At 33.1% G+C, this 22,040-nt stretch overlaps 3 protein-coding genes across 5 annotated transcripts in view; 1 reads left to right on the forward strand and 2 right to left on the reverse strand.

Annotated features, from left to right (window-relative positions):
* The window catches only part of LOC100185354 (la-related protein 1B), an 18,410-nt gene extending 8,133 nt beyond the window's left edge, over positions 1–10,277 (reverse strand). The window contains exons 1-15 of one of the 3 annotated variants that reach the window (XM_026837536.1): positions 10,096–10,277; positions 8,822–9,659; positions 8,230–8,273; positions 7,897–7,971; positions 7,670–7,762; positions 7,250–7,430; positions 3,838–3,951; positions 3,542–3,712; positions 2,989–3,169; positions 2,695–2,749; positions 2,323–2,412; positions 1,436–1,808; positions 1,001–1,122; positions 584–659; positions 230–396 (exon numbers count right to left, since the gene is read on the reverse strand). In XM_026837536.1, the coding sequence (XP_026693337.1) occupies positions 230–396; positions 584–659; positions 1,001–1,122; positions 1,436–1,808; positions 2,323–2,412; positions 2,695–2,749; positions 2,989–3,169; positions 3,542–3,712; positions 3,838–3,951; positions 7,250–7,430; positions 7,670–7,762; positions 7,897–7,971; positions 8,230–8,273; positions 8,822–9,599 (2,520 nt within the window). In that variant the 5' untranslated portion in view covers positions 9,600–9,659; positions 10,096–10,277. Of the gene's footprint in view, positions 1–229; positions 397–583; positions 660–1,000; positions 1,123–1,435; positions 1,809–2,322; positions 2,413–2,694; positions 2,750–2,988; positions 3,170–3,532; positions 3,713–3,837; positions 3,952–7,249; positions 7,431–7,669; positions 7,763–7,896; positions 7,972–8,229; positions 8,274–8,821; positions 9,660–10,095 lie in introns of all 3 variants that reach the window. The other 2 variants (XM_026837537.1, XM_026837535.1) reach the window with 2 other exon arrangements.
* A 112-nt stretch (positions 10,278–10,389) lies between these two features.
* Positions 10,390–21,528, reverse strand: LOC100175167 (kynurenine/alpha-aminoadipate aminotransferase, mitochondrial-like). Its single transcript, XM_002125460.4, has 11 exons — positions 21,409–21,528; positions 21,300–21,344; positions 20,761–20,934; positions 20,360–20,564; positions 19,820–20,029; positions 19,335–19,397; positions 19,079–19,147; positions 18,637–18,747; positions 18,243–18,369; positions 17,805–18,013; positions 10,390–10,868 (listed from the first exon to the last, which is right to left on the reverse strand). Exons 1-11 carry the CDS (start codon positions 21,420–21,422, stop codon positions 10,824–10,826), a joined length of 1,272 nt encoding a protein of 423 aa, XP_002125496.1. The 5' UTR covers positions 21,423–21,528; the 3' UTR covers positions 10,390–10,823.
* Positions 11,673–17,287, forward strand: LOC100175963 (leucine-rich repeat and immunoglobulin-like domain-containing nogo receptor-interacting protein 3). The gene is made up of 7 exons (XM_002131487.4): positions 11,673–13,215; positions 13,635–13,781; positions 14,081–14,221; positions 14,585–14,728; positions 15,129–15,234; positions 15,468–15,609; positions 16,055–17,287. Exons 1-7 carry the CDS (start codon positions 11,768–11,770, stop codon positions 16,369–16,371), a joined length of 2,445 nt encoding a protein of 814 aa, XP_002131523.1. The 5' UTR covers positions 11,673–11,767; the 3' UTR covers positions 16,372–17,287.
* Positions 21,529–22,040: the final 512 nt, after the last annotated feature.

A 22,040-nucleotide genomic window follows, 5' to 3' on the forward strand; every position in this document is an offset into this window, starting at 1 on the left:
TTAGCACAACTTTTTTTGGGGGAAAAGTTAAAAATTTGTTTGTGTTTTTGAAAAATTTTGTTTTTGTTACTGGCACGGCTAGATGAAAAGTTCAGTAACTCTATACTACATTTTAAAAAACCTATTTCTTAGCATTAAACACGGAATGTTATTTCTTAACGAGGATGGCCCAACTTCATTGGCACTAGATCAGGGGCAAATTCACGGAATTAATCGAATTAGAACACACCTGTGTCACGATAATGATCTTCCTTATATCGGCATCCGTAACCTCATCCTCTGAGTCGGAATCCCACTTCGTAAAACTCTTCTTTGTGAGGTTAAGCTCCTCCATCTCTTCATCAAACATGAAATCCAATTCTTCACGAGTGTCTCCTTTATCCTCGCCAGCTTTGACTAAATTAAACATGATTTTAAAATGCACAAAATGTCATTTTTTATTTATTTAGGAATAAAAAAATTCATCGGGGACACAACTAAATTGCATCACTATTTTATTTTATGCTGATAAGGTCTTACAGCAGGCCAGAGTATTTGTCACAACAACAGTGAGCATATCATATACATTGTAGTAGCTACATACCTTCTTTATTTTCATTTGTATTATTGTTAACTTCTGCAGTTTCATTTTCAGGTTTGTTCTTCTCAGGTTTTCCACTCTGTAATATAAAGGCATTTTATATATTTTGTCCAATTTACTATTAATTTGAAACTACAAAAATAACTTTTAAATGGGCTCCATGTTCATCCCAGCACACGCCACACAGACATAGTATATAGTTTCAAAATAAAATTTACATAGAATTTATTTAAACAACTGTCAAGCAAAAAAAAAGATCAGTTTAAAAATGCCACAAATTTATTTCATAGAAAAACAAAACAATGTTTTCTTTTTTTGCAATGTTTTATAACTGCAAATACCATATTTATTTAAAAAAATATTTCTTTAAAACAGCAAAATATTTTTAGTTTCCTATTGTATTTTAATAGCTGCAATTACCATATGAAGCACTTTCTTTATCCTGTTAGGTCGATGCTTCTCAACCTTGGTCCACCATTCCCTATGGTTGGGATCATGTTCCGATGTTTCTGTGTTCGAATCCATTTGAGTTTTGGCTGGAACTGATAAAGAATATGGTTAGCTTTAATATGGATTATATAGTCTATATAACTATAATAAATTCTGCGAATCTGACCCTGATCTGGTGCTCATAGAGTTGAACAATTCTTGTGTAAAGGAATACAGTAAGAGTCTAGTGCTCTTTTTTAAAAAACAGCTTGTACAATTTATATAGGCCACTTTCTTATTTTTAAAACAAATTTCGAATTTAAGTTAATTCCTAAATGAAATACTACTGTTAGAGAAACATATACCAAAAATTAATTACAAAAACCGTTAAATCTAAATAAAAAATTAACTCAGTTCATTACTTACCAGTATTAACAGAGGGGCAAGTTTCATTCGATGTTGAAACGGATCGTTTCGGGACAAAGCTCGGAGCATCAACCCACTTCCAGAGCTCAGAGTGAGCGACAATCTCTTCCTGGATTGGCTTCGGGTTCAGGGGTGCATCTTCTACCGATCGCTGTCGACGAGCGGGAGAATTCATAAACTCCTCGGATGTTGTGGATGTAGGACTCAAAGATACGATTACTGGGGGTTGGGATCCGTGAGGAGAATATTGCGATCCGGGGACAGGTATCCCATCTTCGCTGTCGTTGTTGTCGTGTATCACCCATTGTAGAGGGTTGTCTTTGCAACGAACTTTGTTGTCAACAATTTCAATCACTTTGCTGTCTTTGATCGCCTGTTGGATAAATAGGGTTGCTATAAATTGAAGTTTTTTAGAAATCTTTTTTTTTGTTTAAGAGTTTTAGGAAATAAAAATGTCATTTTATTTGCAAATATTTTAATTACTTTGCTTTCTTTGGTCGTCTGTTATAAATAAAATTTGTTTTTACAGGTTTTTAGGTATTTTTTTTGTGTAAAACAACATAAAAACTTTTGGTTTTATACTTTTTTAGGTTTTGGGAACTGAAAGTAAAAGAATTATATAACCGTACCCTCACGATTTTCATAGACCGTTGTTAATTGTTTAAAACACGAACAGGATACTTGGATATTATGTGCTAAAGGTGTCCCATCTTTACCCAACTATATAATATTTACCTCATAAATGAAGTATATTTTTATACTAAATTTCGTGTTGTATAAGGTGATAATATATTAATCATATAAAGTACAATCATAACAGGAATTGCGCAAGTACACCACATTACACGCTCCCCCATATAAAGTATCATATATGCTCAATCATTCACCTCGTATATAACATCTATATCTGTAGTCAACGCTTGTACTCGCTGGAAACTTGCGATGAAATCCAAAGGAAGGAAACCCTCAGTATCCATCTGTGTAGGAATACTTAATGTTGAGGTCTCAATGAATAAGTTAATAGTTTAATAATTCAAAAACAGAATGCAGTGCAATTGTTTGCAAGACAGTAAAACTTTAATTTTAATTTTTATTATATATTATTAAACACTGTTTTTATTAGAAAAAATCTTATCAAAAAAAAGCATTGAAAGTGCCTAAACTGATGAATAAACATGTTATATGGTTATTATAAAACAAAGGTTTTTTTTACATAAATAACATCACACAAATAATAATCTAATTTTTCACAAACTTACTTTTCTACGTAGAAAGAAATCTCTCTCCAAATTATCAGGACTGAAGTAATATTCACTGCAAATTAAATAAATGATGATTAAATATATATAGACTTATATGTTAACCTTTATTTATATGTACTGTTTAAGCATTGAAGCAAAAATGGGGATATTTTTAGAAAAACATAAAAATTCGGATTTTTTTTAATTTATATTATTTTTTTTACAATTTTTTATTTAAAAATTTAAGCTCCACATTTTTAAGTTTTTTTAAATATGCCATCTGCTAACAAAATAAGGTAACAAGTTACTTACATCTGCCACATAATGTATTCCAGATTAGGAGCATATGAGTTATCATCCGCAACGTAAACTTGGCTTCCATCCTCCAGTATTGTAGCTTGTCCAATAATTTCAACGGGCAATGCAAAACCAGCTTGGTCATAAACCACCAGTGTACCAGGTGGTAGATGCTCACCAGCATTGTAAGCTTTCTCTGTAGGACAAATACCAGATATATTATAAAGGTATTTACATGGCATTTTCATGGGATCTGGGACTTAGAAAGTTATTATTATTATTACACCAATGCTGATGTAGCAGGGATATACCAAACTATTTTAGTAACCCCGATCTCCAATAGCTGTTGTTTATTTCAGACCAGGATTCATAGGCTTTTTTTGGCAAAATAAATTTGTTTAATACATAGAACTCTAAATTTTTAAAATCATTTTACAAAATACTTTCATTTTTTTCTAATTTTTTTTTTGCACCGATGTTAAAAATCCTCCTAAATTACACTAACCAAAACCCCATTTAATTTGTGACTCCCTAGTATCACCCATAACCCCAACCTTACCATAACTACCTCTAGAGGTGCCACGGTATGAGCCACGGCCTCGACTGCGGCCTCTGCCCCTGCCACGGGGTCTGCGGGTGTCAGAACGGGGGCTCGTACCCCATTTTCTTCGACCGTCAGAATCCATTTCATTCATCATGTTGTTGTTGCTGTTGTTTCTACTTCGACTTACTCCCTTGCCTGAAGTAAAAGGAAGTTTCATGCCGTTATAACTCTTGTGCTTTGTTTAAAGACTTTTATAAAATGAGAGTTTCAAACTTGTTTAAATGCAAAAGTTCCAAATTTGACCACCAAACCAAACGTACCATCATATCTCGGTGCTCTGTTGATATGGTTGGGTGAAGAAGATCGGTTCCTTCCACCTCTTCCGCCACGTTTAGAACGAACATCCACGGGCAGCGGAACCCAACGAGGTTTTCCTGTAATATTAAAGGGGTGAAGAGTCTTTTGCAGGAGACAGGCTTGTCAAAATCAAATTGTTTGACAGATTTGTCATGAACTTCAAGGCAGAATGTGAATTTGAATTTTAAACATGTTTCCTTATAATTTTATTCCTAAATAAACTCTTGACAAGTTCATTTCTAGACATATAATGTAAAAAAATGAAAAAATTACTTTTGAACAATTATTTCTAAACAATAACTTGTGCAATTAATTTATTTTCAAATGCCCAGTACCCAGATATAAACTGAATGTAAAATAATTTTCCTAGGAAATTTATATCTTAAAAAACTTAACATTCATTTTCCAATGGCCAAGCACTAGATGAATTTAAAAATAAATAACATTTTCAGCTGGTAATAATACAGTGGTACTTTTGGCAAAATAATTATGCTGTTCTTCACCTACTAATTATCAAAACAAATACATATCTTTATAAGACTCTCCCATGACTGAAACATCGCAATTACAATCAAATGTAATTTGTAAGTGGATGACTTAATTATCTATATATATATATACCCATACACCACATATTATGCTACTATACGTTCATTGCACAACCCTACTATAATGTGAACACAGAACACGGTACAGGAAAATTCTGTTGTTGAAATATACGCAAATATGTATGAATATAAAAACATATATATATATATTATAACGGTGTGATTCAAACAGACATTAAACAAGTCATAACTAAATGCTGTCACTGCTGTCATCACTTTATAGTTTAAGCATGTTAGTTAGTCGGCGTGGCGGGACAATTCCCATAAGCCAATGGTAGATTGGCACGGTTTGTATGTTTCTCATATTTGGATATAACCCTTTGTACAGCATTACACGCCAGTAATAAACAACTTCTCACAACCAAAAGTGAAACCAGATAATACAAAACATGGGTAATGATATTAAACATATATTGTACATGAAATTATTGTAAAATATTGATGGTTTTAAATACCAATAGATTTGAAAGGATTTGGAATAAAACAAAACATAATATGGTACAGATATGCTAACAGCTTATAGTGACTACAGCACCTTCTTATATAGGAATTATCCTAACATATGTGGCAGTTGGAGTTATAAAAACAATAAAACAACCTTACAATTGCTAGTGCTTGGTAATATTATGATTGTGATATCAAAAAGCATTGTTCTTTCTATATATGATACCTATTCAGTTGGCTGTAATGGATACGCATATATATATATATAGATATAGATATATTGACAGCTGTATGCTAAATTATTGTACCTATGACTGTATATTTTATACAACACAGAATAGATGTACTATAACAACACAGGATGCATGTATTAAACACTTTGTGGGTGGGTAAGCAACATATACATGTAAAATATGTTGAATGAAAATGCAATATAATTTGGAGGGATTGGGGATTAACAGCCTTATGGCTGGTGTGCTATATACATATACATATGCATGTAATACATATATATATTTATATATAATATAACGTAACGTTTGTACATGAAGGAGTTATAGGGTTGGGGAAGCAACTGTCGCCATATGGTTAGTGTGTGGATGTTTTCAAGGAAGTGAGCATGTTTGATCACTTATTTTATGTTGGAACCAAAACTGACTCAGGAACTCTTTGTGGTAATTGCATGCAAAGGTTTAAACATAAACCCTGTAAACTATTTTTGGAAGCATATTATAATGGTACTAACAATTTACTGTCTGTGGGGAAGAGCTTAGCAGATTGCTAAAGGAAACAAGCAGCCTAAGTAATGGCAATACAGGAAATAAGCTCACTGAGCAGTACATACTATAAAGTAGACAGATGGCAGTGCTTCAACAAGCTAGTTATCTTGCTATGAAACTTAGATAGTTTAAAAACCCACACAATTTATACTATTATACACCTCCTTTGATTGTAATAGAGAAAAACACAAATTTCCCCATAATATTGACAACTGTTACTGCTGTATAATAGCAATAGGGCTATGCTTGACTGAGATGTCATGAAAGTTTTAGCAATATAAAGACCCAAATACAAATGTTATGCAAGAAGATAATAAGAGTATGGTTACTGGTGTAACAAAAATACCTTATTTTAATAAATGCTAAAATGGTGTTTTTAATTTAATAAAAAAAATTGGTTAAAATTAAAGAATAAAAATAACTTTAAGCCATATAACTAGCAAGCCAGAATTATGTAAAAGAATTTTTTTGACACTGAAACACTAGTTTTGTTAAGTAGCCTATCATATTGAACAAGTGTTAACTAACACAGTGTTCATACTGCAGAGCAAAATAAAGTTCAAGTAGCAATAGATAGACAGTGGGAAAAAGACGTGTGCAAGAGATGTTAAAACAAATAACCAAGCGAACATTATTAACAGAGAATATAACAGCAATGTTAGCATACCCAGCGCTTGATGCTTAAAATACAATTTAGTTGCTAGCACTTAAACAAGAGGTTACAAGAGCTTAACAAACACGACGCACTGTGTACATAGTGTGATCCCATACACCATAATTATCTATGACAGTCTTGACTTAGAAAAACACGTATTAAACCTAACAGTAAACACATAGATATACTTATTGCTAGGGCTTATGGGCTGTTTAACAAATTAAAACCTTACTGTTTAATTTTACTTCAATGTAAACATGTCTTCACACTAGATAACAGTACAGTATTAAATCCTAACTTTTAAAGTATTAGTATCTATATTATGCTGTTTAAACATAGGCTACTGAACATTAAGTGTTTTTTTAACAGTGAATATGTTAGAAGGCAAACAGACAATAGCATATCCATAGTGTAATACAAAACACAACAGTTATATGTAATAAGATACTGTTCTATTATGAGCTACTTTTTCACTGCTATTGATGTATGTAATACTTTATAAACACATACGGCTGATAGTGTACTGTAGTTTCTCAAACTGTAAAAATCGTAAAAACACTTGTGCTTGAATCTATTTATCTATATATTGCTAAACAGATTTGCCCACACTTTTTCAATAACTTGATTAAAGTTTAAGCTTGATCTTTTTTACCTTGGTGTTCTGATAAGTTAGTGATATCAGATACATAGAACCCTAGTACTCAGTAAGTTTTAAATCCCTAATGATATGCAAAATGTAGTACAGTAGGAACTGTTTTAGAAAAAAGTCCCTACCCTACACCATCAGTTGCAAAGTATTTTTAAAAGTTTAAATCATTTTTTTTTAAGTTTTAAAAAGGTTTTAAAATTTTGGAGTTTAATTTCGCAACAGATTTATTAAAATTTTTACCCTTTTTTCTCTCATTTGGAGTTGTGGGTCCAGATTTTCTGTTTCCATCATTTTCTTTGGATGAATCTGTATCATTATCATCATATACGCCTCTGTGTTCTTGTCTGGTTGACTGTTTGTTTGTCGCATCATGGCTTGATCTTGAACTGTTGGCTCGCTTTTTGTATTTCTTTTTCTGTTCCTAAATTAACAAAATTGACAAAAAAAATTAAATAGAAAAAATTGACAGACTAGAATATGATTTGTTAATATATCTACTCTAAATGTTACCCATTATTGGTCATAACAACTATCATTTACATCAAATTGTCATTTCTTTGTTACATTAATTACTAAATACTTTATCGCGATTTAAAAAGGAACAAAAATTCTGGCCAAACTATAAAAACTTTTGCAGCAGAGAAGTATTTGGTTACTTACTTGTTTGTTGCTTGTACTAAGCACTGGACTCTCATTGGTGGAAGATTTGACAGCACCACCATCTTGTTTAACTTTCGAAGAAGGTGACTGAAGCTATACGTAAATAAAAATTATAAAAACAAAGAAACAATTATTACATTAAATATGCAGTAGTTTAGGTCACCTCATTGAACCACACATTAATTTATGTCAGTTTATAGAATATTATCAAATCTACTTTTACTTACAGGGGTGACTGCATCATGTAGTGTAGGCCAGGTTTCCAATTTCTCTTTTCCACCTTCTTTCTTTGCATCACTTGCCTGTAAATCAACAAATAGGAGATTTATGAAATGTTTCTAAACCTTCACACTTATGCCCCTATACTTCATCAGTAAAATAACCTATATTTCTGAAACATGCTATTTTGTGTTGTTTTAGTTTCAATTTGCAAAAATCAGGTTGTAAAACAAACAGGCCATGAGCAGAGGTTTGCCTATGCACCATTAAAACAATTGTGGCCCTTAAGAAGTCAGTGGCCATTTACGAACCAAGAATTAGGTTTTGTGTTAGTTTCTTACCTGATCACTACTGTCCATGTCCGATACTGTGTCTTCTTTGGATTCTGTTATAATGTAAATGATAGGATTAGTTAGTTAGTTGTTTCTGGTCATGTTTGCAGACCTTGAAAGTGACTATGGCAGTTTGTGCAAACAGAAAAGATCAACAAATTTACCATCAACTTTTAGCTTTACATTGGCGTTTATTAGTTACTTTATGGAAATTGTGTGGCTATGGTTTCCAACATACCAGCTTGAGTAATAGCCACAACTTTAATAAAGTGCATAATCGTAACTTTTATTGCCTCACTTTATAAAACCATACATTCTGATTGTAAAACACTTTTAAATTTTATAAAACACACAGGCAATCATAGAAATAAATGCATAAAATACAGATTTTCTGGTCAATTTAAATACAAACATGACAGACAGTCCATAGTATGTATGATACGATTTTCATCTCAAATGTTTTGGTTTTAAAACTAAAACCATCTTCAGTGATGTCAGAAGTTAAAATGTTTAAATTACTAAAGCCAGTTTTTATACCAAAATGTTGCAGATGAAAATCGTATCATACATATGGGCCTTCATACTGGTAGAGAATTACCACCTTGATCCTTCTGGTTTGGAATAGAGGAAGAATCACTTCCAATGTTGATTTCAACAGGTGTTTGGGAAGGGGCGGGTTTCGTCCACACAGATGGAACGGGTGGGGCGGGTTTAGCGACAGGTTTTGGCTTAGGAGGATTTTTTGGAGTGTTACGTTTAACTGGAGATTTCTCCACTGCGTCTTTGTTGCCAGGTTTCACTTGCTTTACTGTGACAGTCTGGACAATATTGTCCTTTTTGCTCCAAGGGTTCACTTTTGGAACCGGCGCGTCTACGTATTCTGGTTCCAAGTTCTTCTTATCAGTATCAGATTTCGGAGTATCAGAATCTGCCGAATCGCCGCTTGTTTGTGACTCAGCAGCCACTCCATTCTGCGCAACAGGTTCTTGGACCGTTTCCTTATCCTCTGTAGGTTTATCATTTTGAGCTTTACGCGTGTTTGGTCCAGCATGTGGGCCATTGTCAACTTGTTTGCGAGATCTCGGCTTCCGGTTAAACGAACGGAACTTACCCCCTCCACGTGAAGAGTAATGATTATTATGCCCGTGGTATCTATTGTCTTGCTTAACCGCTTTGCTCTTAACTTGGCTCCAACCTTCATCATTGTTCAAATCATTCTCCACCTCTTGTTCATTTGCATCTGCAACTGCTTCACCACTGCTTGAAACTTCATTGCCCTCATCAGCCCATGATATTATCCTTGGTACTTCAACATCTGAAAGATTTCCACCCGAAGCTTGGTTTGCTGCTACATCAGGCAAGGCAGCTGTACCAGCCATTGCAACAAGTTAGATCTTTCCTTTATGCAGTTGCCAGTAACTAACTCCAAGGTAACAAATCTACAAAAAAGAAGTTGCATGTAAATCGGTGTGAAAATTTATCGTTGAGACTTTAAATTATTTTTGCTTGTACAATAGCAGCAATATAAAACTCAAATAATATATATAATTGTAGAACTTTTAACGAAACAAAAACGTTCAAATGTTACACAATAAAATAAGTGACATGATTTTATGTCAAATGCATTCACATATCACAAAATTGTTTTTAAACGTACATTACTCACTTTATATTTCAATTATAGCCATTAATAGATACTACTTAGTTTTGCAAATTTTTTCTATAACATAGGATATCATTTCGGCAACTAAATATGACTCTTATTTTGTAAAATATTGGAAATGCAAAACCGTATATCTATTATAGCATAGTATATAAGTAGACGTCTGCATATCGTTATAAAACCAATAATAAATTCAGAAATAAAAATAGTACCTTCTCGTAACTGAAACTTTATTCTGTTCTTATAACGTGTTTTAATAAAACAGTCTGTGCATTACATTCTAGGGTAAAACGTCGTATATAGTAGCAACTGAAAACAGGTGTTTTTCGTCAAGCACGTTGCTCGAACATGTGCAACCACAAACGCTCTACGTGAAACTGCGCATGCGCACAAAACGATGCCACGCTCCAATAACTTTCACCGACAAGCAAACAGCCAGTAGCGCTCCCCAATAAAACTTAAGTATAAAACTGTTGATATACTTATCCCTTTAATTCACTTATATAACGTGCAACTGATTTATTTCATCGATTTTAAACAAAGATTCTACTTGCAAAAACACAGTTCATAAGTAATGTGTACTAGTACCACGTTCAAAAAAAAAACAGTACTTTATTACAAACTAGAATAAAATAGATTTAAATTATTGTTATGACGCTTACTCAATCGAACGCTCAATCCACCTTTTGGACAAAACAGCTTTAGTCGCCTACCATATGTTTATGGTTTAAAACTTAAAGGCATTCGTTCTTGATAATGCGTGTTCACCATTTCCCTTAATGTAAAATCGCATAGAGAGAGCGCAGTACTAACACTTTATCAAGCATCTACAAATCTCAAACACACCATAATAAACAGCAATAGACGTTACAGTACGCAACCACCATGTACAATGGTAAAAAAGTGTAATCCAAGCAGCAGATGATCGTTTTCACCCTTTTCAACCACGTTCTTCCTGAAGAAGTTCAGCCAATCGGCGACAAGCCTGTTTAAACAGAAAAAAAAAACGTTTGTAAAGATGCAGCAGCTGTAATTTAACATAAAATATTCACACAATCAAATATTCGCACTACATGCGCGACGGTAACGATTTTCTACTCTTTGAAGTGTCGTTGTGACGTTATTAAACGAGATTTTAAACTTTCAATACTATTAATTGAATGACACTTTTATTTGTATTTATAGAAAATATAGGAGTTATTTTAATGTTAGATAAAGGGATAAAGCTACGTTTTAGTTGATTTTTCCGATAGACTTCTTTTATTTACTGCGCCACCATACGATTATGGGAAAACGTAAACTACACCACACAAGGACAGTTGAAAGTTACCTACATATTGTACTGCAGGTAGCAGTATCAGCATGACAAAGGGAAACGCAGTAAACAGGTCAAAGACGAATGTTTAGCGTAAAAGGTAATGTTTTAATGGTGGTTTATATGTTTATATTGTAGCAGGCATGTTTTTTTTAAGAAAAGGTCGCGTGGTTTTAACTAGAAATGTTGTCACGTACGTGGTTTTAATTTGCGGTTATATCTCCCCGATTTCCTGAGCTAACACAATGGCGATTATGAAACTGTTCCCTTAAATACTAGATTATCTTTGCCACACTATATATAATGTCAAATAAGGATTTAAAAATAAAGTTGGTAAGCGTAATGTTAGTTTTCATGAAGTATATGATATTTTACAAATATAGTGGTGCTATGTTAAGGGAATACTGCTATTTTGCCTTGACACATAACTTGATTTATTAAATTTTATGTATTTTCACATTGTATGTCTATCTTCTATCGCTGTTTAGCCTATTTTATTCAAATTAGATCAAGTGTGTATAGAATGTTGGGTGGAATTGTAAAAGTTGAATAAATGTAGAATTCTAAAAATGTGGCTGTGGTTGTCCATCACAACTATTGTGTGCGTTGTGGTGAATGTTAAAGGATGTCTTGAGTTATGTCAGTGCAACAAACAAGGCAATGTCAGCAGTGTAATTTGTAATGGATGGATAACACAACACAACTTGTCAAGTGGTTCACAATGTTCTACAGAACTGGTTTTAAACTCTGCAGAAATGGCCATTTACAGCAACATAGAAATTCGCTGCTACAATGTTTCGTTTCAGCTTGCACCCCAAGCTATGTTCCACAAAGTGAAAGCAATTTCAATACATGAATCTCACTTTGAAGAACTACCATTCCAATTCCTTGCAAGTTTGACTGCTTTAAACAGACTAAATTTCTCAGAAAACAGGATTTCCGATTTAGTTATCCCAAAAAGAAACAATTCGTATCATATGAACCATCTTGATCTAGTAGACCTATCAAAAAATGAGATTTCTGAAGTCAAACTTTATCACAACAATTTATTTTCTAATGTGAAAGCGCTATTTCTCCAACAAAATAGAATTGGTGCTATTGAAAACATACAACGTTTACCCCAACTTGAAATACTGGCTGTATCAGACAATCCAATCAATTTAATGGATTCAGATTTCAGTCTTTCTTCTACAATACAACAGATGCACTTACGCAATGTATCGTCTGTGAATGCATTGGAAAGCTGCAAAACATGTTGCTTCTTAAACGAGTGTGCATTTCTACCTCCAAATCTTATACTTTTAGACCTTAGCAACAATCATTTAATGTCAATTCCGACGAGACATGGCCTGCTGGCGGGCCTGCTTCATTTGCAAGTGTTGTTACTTCAAAATAATAACATCTCAATCATTAGACATGATAGCTTTGTGGACAGATGCTACTTTAAACTGAGAGAAATCAACCTTTCAAACAATAGGCTCATTAAACTAGATGGAAATGCATTCGCTCATCTCTGGCAACTTAACAACTTAAATTTAGCAAGCAATTTTCTACAACATCTTCCAATTAAAGTTGCTCAATCTTTCCTTTCATTACAAGGTCAGAAGAAACAAGGAAATTTATCATTAAATGGAAACCCATGGTCGTGTGATTGCTTACAGCATAAACTAGCTAAAATCTTAACACCTAACACTACTCTATCCATCATATGCAAAATTCCGCAGTCTTTACAAGGCAGTGAGCTTCAGAATATCTCTCTTGAAAATTTGCAATGTCATAACACAAGTTTCGCACAGAAAGAAAATGTCACAGCTTACGAATACAAAGATGTAAATCTTATCTGTACCACATTAGGTGCCCCACGGAGTGAAGTGAAGTGGTTTACCCCAAAGCATGAATTAATATCTTTGGAGACAATTGCTTTTAACAAAGAACAGCAAAAGAGTTACAGCCTGTCAGAATTTGGTGATATTTTGACAGTTAAATCTGTTCGACTTTCAAAGACTGGAATTTTTAAGTAAGTTTTTATTTGAGTGAGTTTTCATGCCTACACTACTATGTATTTAAATATCTAAAATGCACCTGTTTTACAGTCACACAGTAATATGTTATTATTATAATGGTTTTACATAAAAATAACAGAACAAGAATATGTAATACTACTAATAGAGTTAGAGGCCTTTATTAAAAAGGAGGTGGAGCGAATATATATATATATGTATATATATTTATTCCTTTTTTAAATCAATTATATAATTTGATAAATCAATTATATAATTTGATATTACACTATTGTATATACTGATTGAGGTCCTACTACAGCACAGCATGAATATAAGACCCCAAATTTGGTTCAGAGTTGTTCAATTATCCCAATTTTATAGGCTACTATTTCAACTAAACTAATTAGTAATTAAAAATTTTTTGTCACTTCAGGTGCTTTGCTAACAACGCAGTGAGTTCTGCGAACCAAACCATTGCACTTGCTGTAATACTAAGCCCAACCAGCACCATTGTGTATATAGTGGTAGCTTGTGTTGCTTTTATGGTTGCTATTGTACTCAACTCTGTTAATATGTGCATGTAAGTATAAGGTTACAGTACTATTACCATTTTGTTAAAAGATATTGCAAAGATTGAAGATTTTTCCCAGAGTTGTCTAAATTCTAGCCATCCAGAAAAATAATCATCCACAAAGTTACACACATGATGAGTAACAACTTGTAAACAGGCACGAGGTGTATGAAACAAAACACTGGTGTTATAACGACTGCTATTGCCCCGTCATTCAATATGGATTTTACCAGATATGCTGTAGATTATTAAACCACCTTAGAAATGGCATTGAAATGACCCCATAATACTGACAACCCACATTACAGGTATATATGCGAGCATATGGAGATAAAGAGACAATATCGAAAGATGTTGCAAGCTCAGGAAGAAGAAGAGAAACAGAATCCTCCAATCAGATCCCGTTCCAAAAACTTAGATGAGTCTCTTGCATCACTCAATGCAAACAAGTAGGAAATCATTTTATTTCCGTTTTTTGCTTTTTTTCATAATTCCGGTCTTAAAATTTAGGGAAACTTAAAACTAAATCAGCTTTAACACTTCAAAGTAAAAGACTGCAGTTATTTTAAGCTGGTGTGCTTAGTTAAGCTGTCAGAAAATTTCTAATGTGTTTGATAATTGGATAACGCAAATTGCCAAAAACAAGTTGTATACCTATAAACAAAAAGTAGTAGAGCCTTTCTGGTGTATGTGTGAAACAGATAGATATCTTTACTGCAAGTGTTGATAAAATTCCTATAACTTAATAAACCCTGTTAAAAGCTTTAATGCGAACTTTGCGGTTTAACAATGGCATTTCTACTTTTTTCCAGGCATTATGGCCGGTATGACTTTACATGCCAGCAGATGTTTTTGGATACTGTTGTCAAAGGTGCTCACTCTGTTAAGAAAACTCTTTATGACGCTCGGCATTCTGAATTCTCTGTTAATATGTGGGAGTATGCTGCAAACTTGAGGTAATCGACTAATTGGAAATTGAGATTCTTTTGTAGTGTGGAACTCTTTTTCAATCACAGCATATCAAAATTCGGCACACTTTATTCTATATGGGTGAGCTCTTTGGGCAAAAGTGCAAGACAGTTGATCTTTAGGGCCAAAGTTTTCCATTACCACCAAAAGTGACATATTACTTTAGATTTAGGCTGGAATTGACCCTTCACCATTGAAATAACATTGCTAGCCAAGGAGTTTGAAGCAGCACTAGTGTATGAGATGTTATTGCAATAACTTTGCTGAATTCTGTTTATGCAATGCCGCAACATAGCAGAAGAAATTAGGAAGTTTAGTATGCAAATTAGATTCACTTCCGCAGTTATCCAATTGTTATGGCAATGTTTAACATGTTGTAATATACAGGGAGAGACTTCACATTGAAATGCCAAGCAGTGTACAACTACCAAGTATATCTATGCCTACAATTTCTATGCCAACTATATCAATGCCTAGTATCCCCACAATGCAGGTAATTATACCAAGTGTTGTCTATGTTGTATATTAAAGTGACAAGCTAAAAGGGCTCATAAGAAAATCCCATTTCAAATAAATGACATAGAACCTATATGAAGCATAAATTTGTTTTTAATAAACAGCAAAAAATATAAAATTTAAATTTCTAAACAGTTTTCCTAAAAATCCCTTTAAAAGTAACAAAAAACAAACACCAAAATAGAGCTTTAAGTATATATTCCTTGCCAGGATATCAACATTAACATTGAAAAACTAAGTTCGAGCATGGTTCAACGCAGTCATACACTTGCTTCATCTGTGGGATCTGTCTTTACTTTAAAAAGATGGATGCAACAACAAAATTCAAGTGATACTGAAAGCAGGGAGTCTGGTAAGGCTTATAGTTACAACATGTTTCATGCACAATATTTCCTGTGGACCAGTATGTGGCAGATTGAAGAATGAGTATCGGGTTAATCTGTTTCGTATGCCTATATCAATCAGTAGTGAATTTCTTGAAAACTTTTGGCAGCAGTAGTTTTTGCGAAGAATTTTAGCAGTAGTCAATTTCTTCATAATATTAGAAAGACTAAACAACTTGTTTCTATGCAAATAAAAGTAAATGTATTTTACCACCCTCCAATACCCATTGTATAACACAAGGCTTAAACTGTGTGTTGCTTTAATTTTCAATGGACATTGCAATTTGCAAAGTGACTTGGTAACCATAAAATATTTTCTTGCACTTTACTGTCTCCTTTACTATGAGTCATTTTCCAAAGACTTTACTACGAAAAGTATTGAGAACGACTGGTGAAATGATTTTGTTGTTACAGATGATAATTTAGATGATGGTCCATCCATTACCCAAGTAACTGTACACGTTCACACACCAAATGAAGAACCAAGTATACCAACGCCATTACAGCTTAACGAAGAACCTTGCGCACATAATACCGGGGATTCTGCTACAAAACTTAAGAAGAAAACCTTAAAGGAATGTTATACTGAAAAAGCCGTGACATTCTACCCGCAAGAATCAGAGCATTTTCTTGAACCTCAAACCAGTGAAGTTAGAAACGTGGTCACACCGCTGCTTGCAACTATTAGTGGGGGTGTGGACAACCAATGGAGTTATGAGACGTCTGTCTAATGCTGCACTTTATATTCAATTTTAAACTATGAGGCTTTTCAAAACGGAAAATTACAAAATAATTTTTTGGGAGTTAACTAAAACAAATTTTTAATAAAAAACTGTAAGCCAGAAATTAAGCTTACACACATTGTAATTTAGTCGTAACTTCTTACATGGTGTAGGAGTTAAGGTTGGAAAGCACTGGTTTAAATGTATATTAACATAATATATTTGTCACTGTGTAATTGCTCCACATATTACTATGTAAATAGCTTGCACCACTCATGCGCTCATAAAGTAGGTTGGGGGAAGATGGGACACCATTTTATTATATTTTCTTGTCCCATTAGGCACCAGACAAAGAACACTAAAATGACTCTAGTAGACCGTTGTTAATTGTTTAAACATCATCAGTATTTGGATATTATGTGCTAAGGTGTCATGTCTTTCCCACACCACTATATATTATAAAAAACTAAAAAGCATAGGTGCCAAACCTTTTAAATAAAGGGAGGCAGGGATAGTTAAATGCACATTCATGCAAAACAGTTTTTGTTTGTAATGTTTACTGATTAATGCAGTGCAAAAAACTCCCTGTCACCCCATGTTTGGCGCCTATATAATAAACAGATTATTCCGTCTGCATATATTATAATATGACTACTCAACCCTAGATAGTTAATTTTTCAGCCCATGCATCCTATAACGAGTTGTAGAGCTGTGTGCAATATATATAAGTTGTCATACTGATTTGTTTGTTTTACCATCAAATTTGTGTTAGATTTAATGAATTGGTTTTTAAAATATAATCGGTTAAAAAATATGTGTTTTTCATTTATTTTTAAATGAATGAACATATTGTTGTTGATTTAATTGTCTATTTAGCACTTTGTAAATTGCTTAGATTTTATACACTTACATGTTATGCATAAAAGAACATCTGATTATTGTTTTAAGCTACAGTTAGTGTCAGAGAATCAAAATACAGAAAGTTCTAGTGATATTTATAGCCAAGCATTGCAAAAGACAGTATATTTTAAATGGTAACAATATACTATGTACTGTGTGACCGCTGGGTTACAGCAATTACCGTTGAATGTCTTACCCAAAGACATACCGGCAATAGTAGCAGAATTTAGCCACACACTTTTAATTTTGTGTACATTTCAGAAACTGATTTAATATATATTTTATACAATAGCTGTAAAATAAATATCAGACAATTTATATGTAAACTAATTTTACAAAAAAAACTGTATTCTTTAAAACACCTACAAAACCAGTGTTATCCATTCAAGAATATAAATTTGGATTTACCACATTAACCAATAAGGTTCTCTATGTCTGATCTCTTTAAGTTTGACTGCATTTTAGCAATGTCACCCTACATTTTACTACACTTGTACAACTGTAGATTTAACAACAATAGAACAAACAAACAATCGACTTACTTCATCCATTTCTTCATCTGTTGCAAACGAATACGAAACTCTACAGAATGAGGAGCTTGTTCCTTCCACTACACCGAATGCAGATCCAGGTAACAGCAGGACTTTTTTCTCCAGAGCTTTTTTCTTGATAAGTAATGTTGTATCATCCACACCAATAAGTTTAATCCAAAGAAACATTCCTCCTTCTGGTTCGGCCCATTCCGCTAAACCTTAAAGTAAATAACTTAATTGGAACACAAGAATTAATATAAGATTTAGTTTCATTACATGAATGAAAGTAACTTGTTTATTTTCGTGTGGCGATAACACGGGTGTTTCGTTTCATACACCTTGTGCCCACTTATGAGTTACCGCATTTTTGACTAAGTGAGTAATTACTAATTATTTTTGTGATGTTTTTGTAAAAAAGTATGCTAGCACACACTACTATTGTTTTACCAGTCAGCCATTTTGTTGCATATTTAATCATTGCATCTCTTCGTTCTTTGTAAAATTTCTGAACATTTTTTGTGTGATTTTCAAATCCTTCCAATCCCCACTGGTCTAATAATCGACTGATCGTCATCTAAAAATGGAAATATATTTTAAAAAATGGGTACAAATATTTTGTAACCCAAATATTACGCAGAGTGTAAAATGTTGGGCAAATAACAAATTCATACCAAAAACTACAGTTTACACTATTTTCTATATAAGTACAAAAATAGATTTAACCATTAGCACAGTTATCTTAGTATGGCTCAGTGATTAAGCACTTGTATTATAACTAAAGATGAAAACCATTGCAAAGATCATATTATTAAAATAACAAAGAGACCTCATGTGAGTATACCTGTACAAAGGTGCTTGTATGTAATATAGAAGCTTGCTGGTGTAATATCAACCTTTGTATAAATGGGTAAGCACCTGATATCCAACCAATGCGTAAACCAGATGACATTACCTAATAATAAAAAATAATAATTTTTTTCATAAAAAAGAAAACAGTTTACCACGGTAAAAATTGGAAAAGAAAAGAATCAGTTTTGGTTATTGGAATAATATTTTTGTAGTGGCATTGCACGCCAGCGAACCTGGAATTCAGGTCAAAGTTTCCCCATTTATCACTTATGCTGGGTTTTTGTAGATAATGTTCATACCAATTTTCTAAACTGTACTGAGTTTACTCTTGGGTACATACTACATACGATACATACATTAATTCGGTGTAAAGTTCACCATATAATTACTTCCCGATACCCCAAACTCTTACTAACATAGCAATATTCATTCACCTTTGACATAGAGTCACATCTTATAACTCTCCCATCCACATCTATTGCTTGGTAAGATGGAGATGGAGTCTGTTAACAAAACACAGACATTAGTCACATTAATATTATAACATAACATATAGTAGGATGGGGAAAGATGGGACACCTTTTCATACTTTTTTCGTCTCATTTGGTAGTAAACAAGGAACATTCGGAGAATTATAAAACCGTATCCTCATATATAACAGCGTATTACATAACAGCTTATCTCACTTACATTAAACTGCAGGAAGAAGTAAGGATCATCTTCTACTATAACCAAGTCATATTTTTGTGCAATCTGTAAATATTGGTTTCATTACATAAAATACATATTAAAAATCCAATGTATATATTTGATAAGCCAGTGTAATTCTTTTAACCAAACTTTTTTTTTTAAATAAACAAATCTGAAAACTATAAACTTAAGTCCAAAACTATTCCTTTTTTAGGGTGAGATCATGTAGTGCTGTACGACATGGGCATGATATTTAGACCAGAGTTTGTCTATTACCTGACACCTAAGGCTAGAATAATATAGTCCATTACACAAAAGAAATCATAAATATATATAGAATTCTAAAATATCACTTAACATTTGTATATTTGTATAGCAACATAAACAGTGGGTATCGGGTGTGTGAACATATGATACAAAATACACAAACATTCTTTTATGTATCAATGTTATCCCAGCCCAAAAAACATGTATTTTGTACTCACAGCGTAAATCTCTTTTTTTCTCTCCAAAGTCTGCGTTGCCCCAGTAGGATTCCCACAGTTTGGAATTGTGTAAAGTACCCGGGGTATGTCGGATTTGGGATCATGGGAGCTCTCAGGTTTCCATTTCTCAAGAACTGACAACAAACTGTTGGGTTGTAAACCATGATGGTCAGTAGTAACTGGTATGAGGTTGCAATCCATTGGTTTTACCTATTTTATGATAATAAGTTGTATTTTAAAGTATTGTGGGGTAAGATGGGACAATATTAGCAACTTAATTGCATTTTTCTTGATCGTGTTTTAAACAATTAACAACACTTTTTGACTGACAATGCAGTTATTTAATTCTGTAATTATTTTTTGTTTACCACCAAATTGGAACGAGAAAAGAGAATAAAAACATGTCCCATCTTACCCCACCCTACTATAGTACATGTAAATATAAAAAAGTGGTATTTTTTTCTATTTTGTATAAGTGAGAATACAGAATGCCACACTGTAAGGCCTCCATATAAAATAAAAGTTTTATATTTTAATCACCATAGCTAAGGTTCCTGAATAGCAAGGATCATCAAGTAATACATTATCCCCAGGATTGACCAACATTTCAAACACTTTGATCAAACCATCTTGACTTCCACATGAAACACAAGCTGCAAAACCTTCGTTTTCTTCATTTTTCATTATTGGAGGATTGTGATACTTTACATGTAACTTCTTTACCCATTTTAATAGGTCTGGTGCTCTATTACCACAAAAAAAAATTAATAATATGAAAGAAATTCTAAAAAAAATAAAAATAACATTTTTTAAAGATTTTTCAAAAGTAGTAAGCACTTTTTTACAAATAAATGTATAAATTCCCCCCTTTCCCCCAGAAATAAAACATTATTGCAATATACAAATAATAGGCCTATATAGTAGTTTACTTTTTAACTTACCCTTGCGAAGCAGAATACTGTAATGCAGTTTTCATGTCCTCTTCGTTAAACTGAACTTTCAACCCGTCTCTAGTTTTAATCTCGGCTGATTGAAATGGAAACATGGCAGGATTGGGATATCCACCAGCTAAAGATATAACTTCTGGGTTCTGTAGCTTTATTCGAGTGGTTTCTCTGTGGTGATATTCGTAATTTATTTTATTTATTATTAACTGTCTCTAGCCCACAGTTTATTAGTTTTAGGTTTGGGGAGCGTGTTACATGTGCATCCTTGGCAAGACACCTAATGGAAACTGTTCAAATATGTTGCTCTAACCCAGTGATCAATGTAAATTGGAAAAATTGTCAACAGTAAAAATGTTCTCTATATGTATGTGACAGTGTATGTCTATTAGTCTATTTATTGTTAAACAACCCATTAGTGACCACTGGTTAGCAAGGTTGTGACTTTTGTTTGTATATAATAGATATAAAAACTACTGTTTTAGGTGAATGTTTCAACGTTAGCTTTAAGTAACAATTACTGTATAACGACTGACCTTATAGGCGATTCTTTCCGTGCAGCACTTACACGTGAAATAAATCTGAAAACAGGTAAAACACATAATTATATATTGAACTGATAACTTATTACAAACACCACCTTACCTGCTAAAGTTCATGTTGCTTATAAAGTACCGCAGAATCGCAGATAACTGGCTTGTTTACAGCGCTCTGAATGTATTTTCGTTTCCACTAAAATTACTGCTAAAGAAAACAAAACAAATTCCCGTTGGGGGAAGTACCCGTATTTTGGATAAATTAAACAAGACAAAAACAGAAACTATATCTGTTTAAACATAAACCAAATATAAACTGGACCGCTAAGCTTATATATACATACTGCTACAGCAGTTTAGGATTCAAAATGAAACACAGTTTTAGGATTCAAAATGAAATACAGTTAAACATAAACAGTACTCCAAATTTAATAAAGGAAACCGAATGTCAAAACGAAAATTTAAAGACTGTTTTTGTGTCAAGCACGAATGATATGTATTTTTTCTGTTTGCCCATATAATCTTTAACTGAAATTTTTTTTAAAAGACGTTGTTCGGCCGTGTCGTTGACCTACATTTTAAAATGTTCAAACACCTAAGGCATAAAATGTAGAAATCTTGTTTTAAACCAAACTTTGTACGTTTGATTTCATTTAGGTTGGCCGTTTGGAATTAGCGGTATATGGATTTATGGAACATCGTAAAGTTCGTAAACGCTTTTTTTGCTGGCGCACGTTTACA

Source organism: Ciona intestinalis, chromosome 14 (assembly GCF_000224145.3).
Source record: "Ciona intestinalis chromosome 14, KH, whole genome shotgun sequence".
Classification (NCBI taxonomy): domain Eukaryota; kingdom Metazoa; phylum Chordata; class Ascidiacea; order Phlebobranchia; family Cionidae; genus Ciona; species Ciona intestinalis.

Bases quoted from the DNA above. Each gene is read 5' to 3' on its own strand.
- LOC100175167 (XM_002125460.4), bottom strand. The intron at 20,565-20,760 runs GTAAGTTAAAAA...TTGTGGTAATAG, and splicing joins CAGTATTCTGCTTCGCAAGG to AGCACCAGACCTATTAAAAT. The intron at 19,398-19,819 runs GTGAGTACAAAA...CAATATTTACAG, and splicing joins GAAAAAAAGAGATTTACGCT to ATTGCACAAAAATATGACTT.
- LOC100175963 (XM_002131487.4), top strand. From the start codon at position 11,768: ATGTGGCTGTGGTTGTCCATCACAACTATTGTGTGCGTTGTGGTGAAT. The intron at 14,222-14,584 runs GTAGGAAATCAT...ACTTTTTTCCAG, and splicing joins GCATCACTCAATGCAAACAA to GCATTATGGCCGGTATGACT. The intron at 15,610-16,054 runs GTAAGGCTTATA...TTGTTGTTACAG, and splicing joins TACTGAAAGCAGGGAGTCTG to ATGATAATTTAGATGATGGT.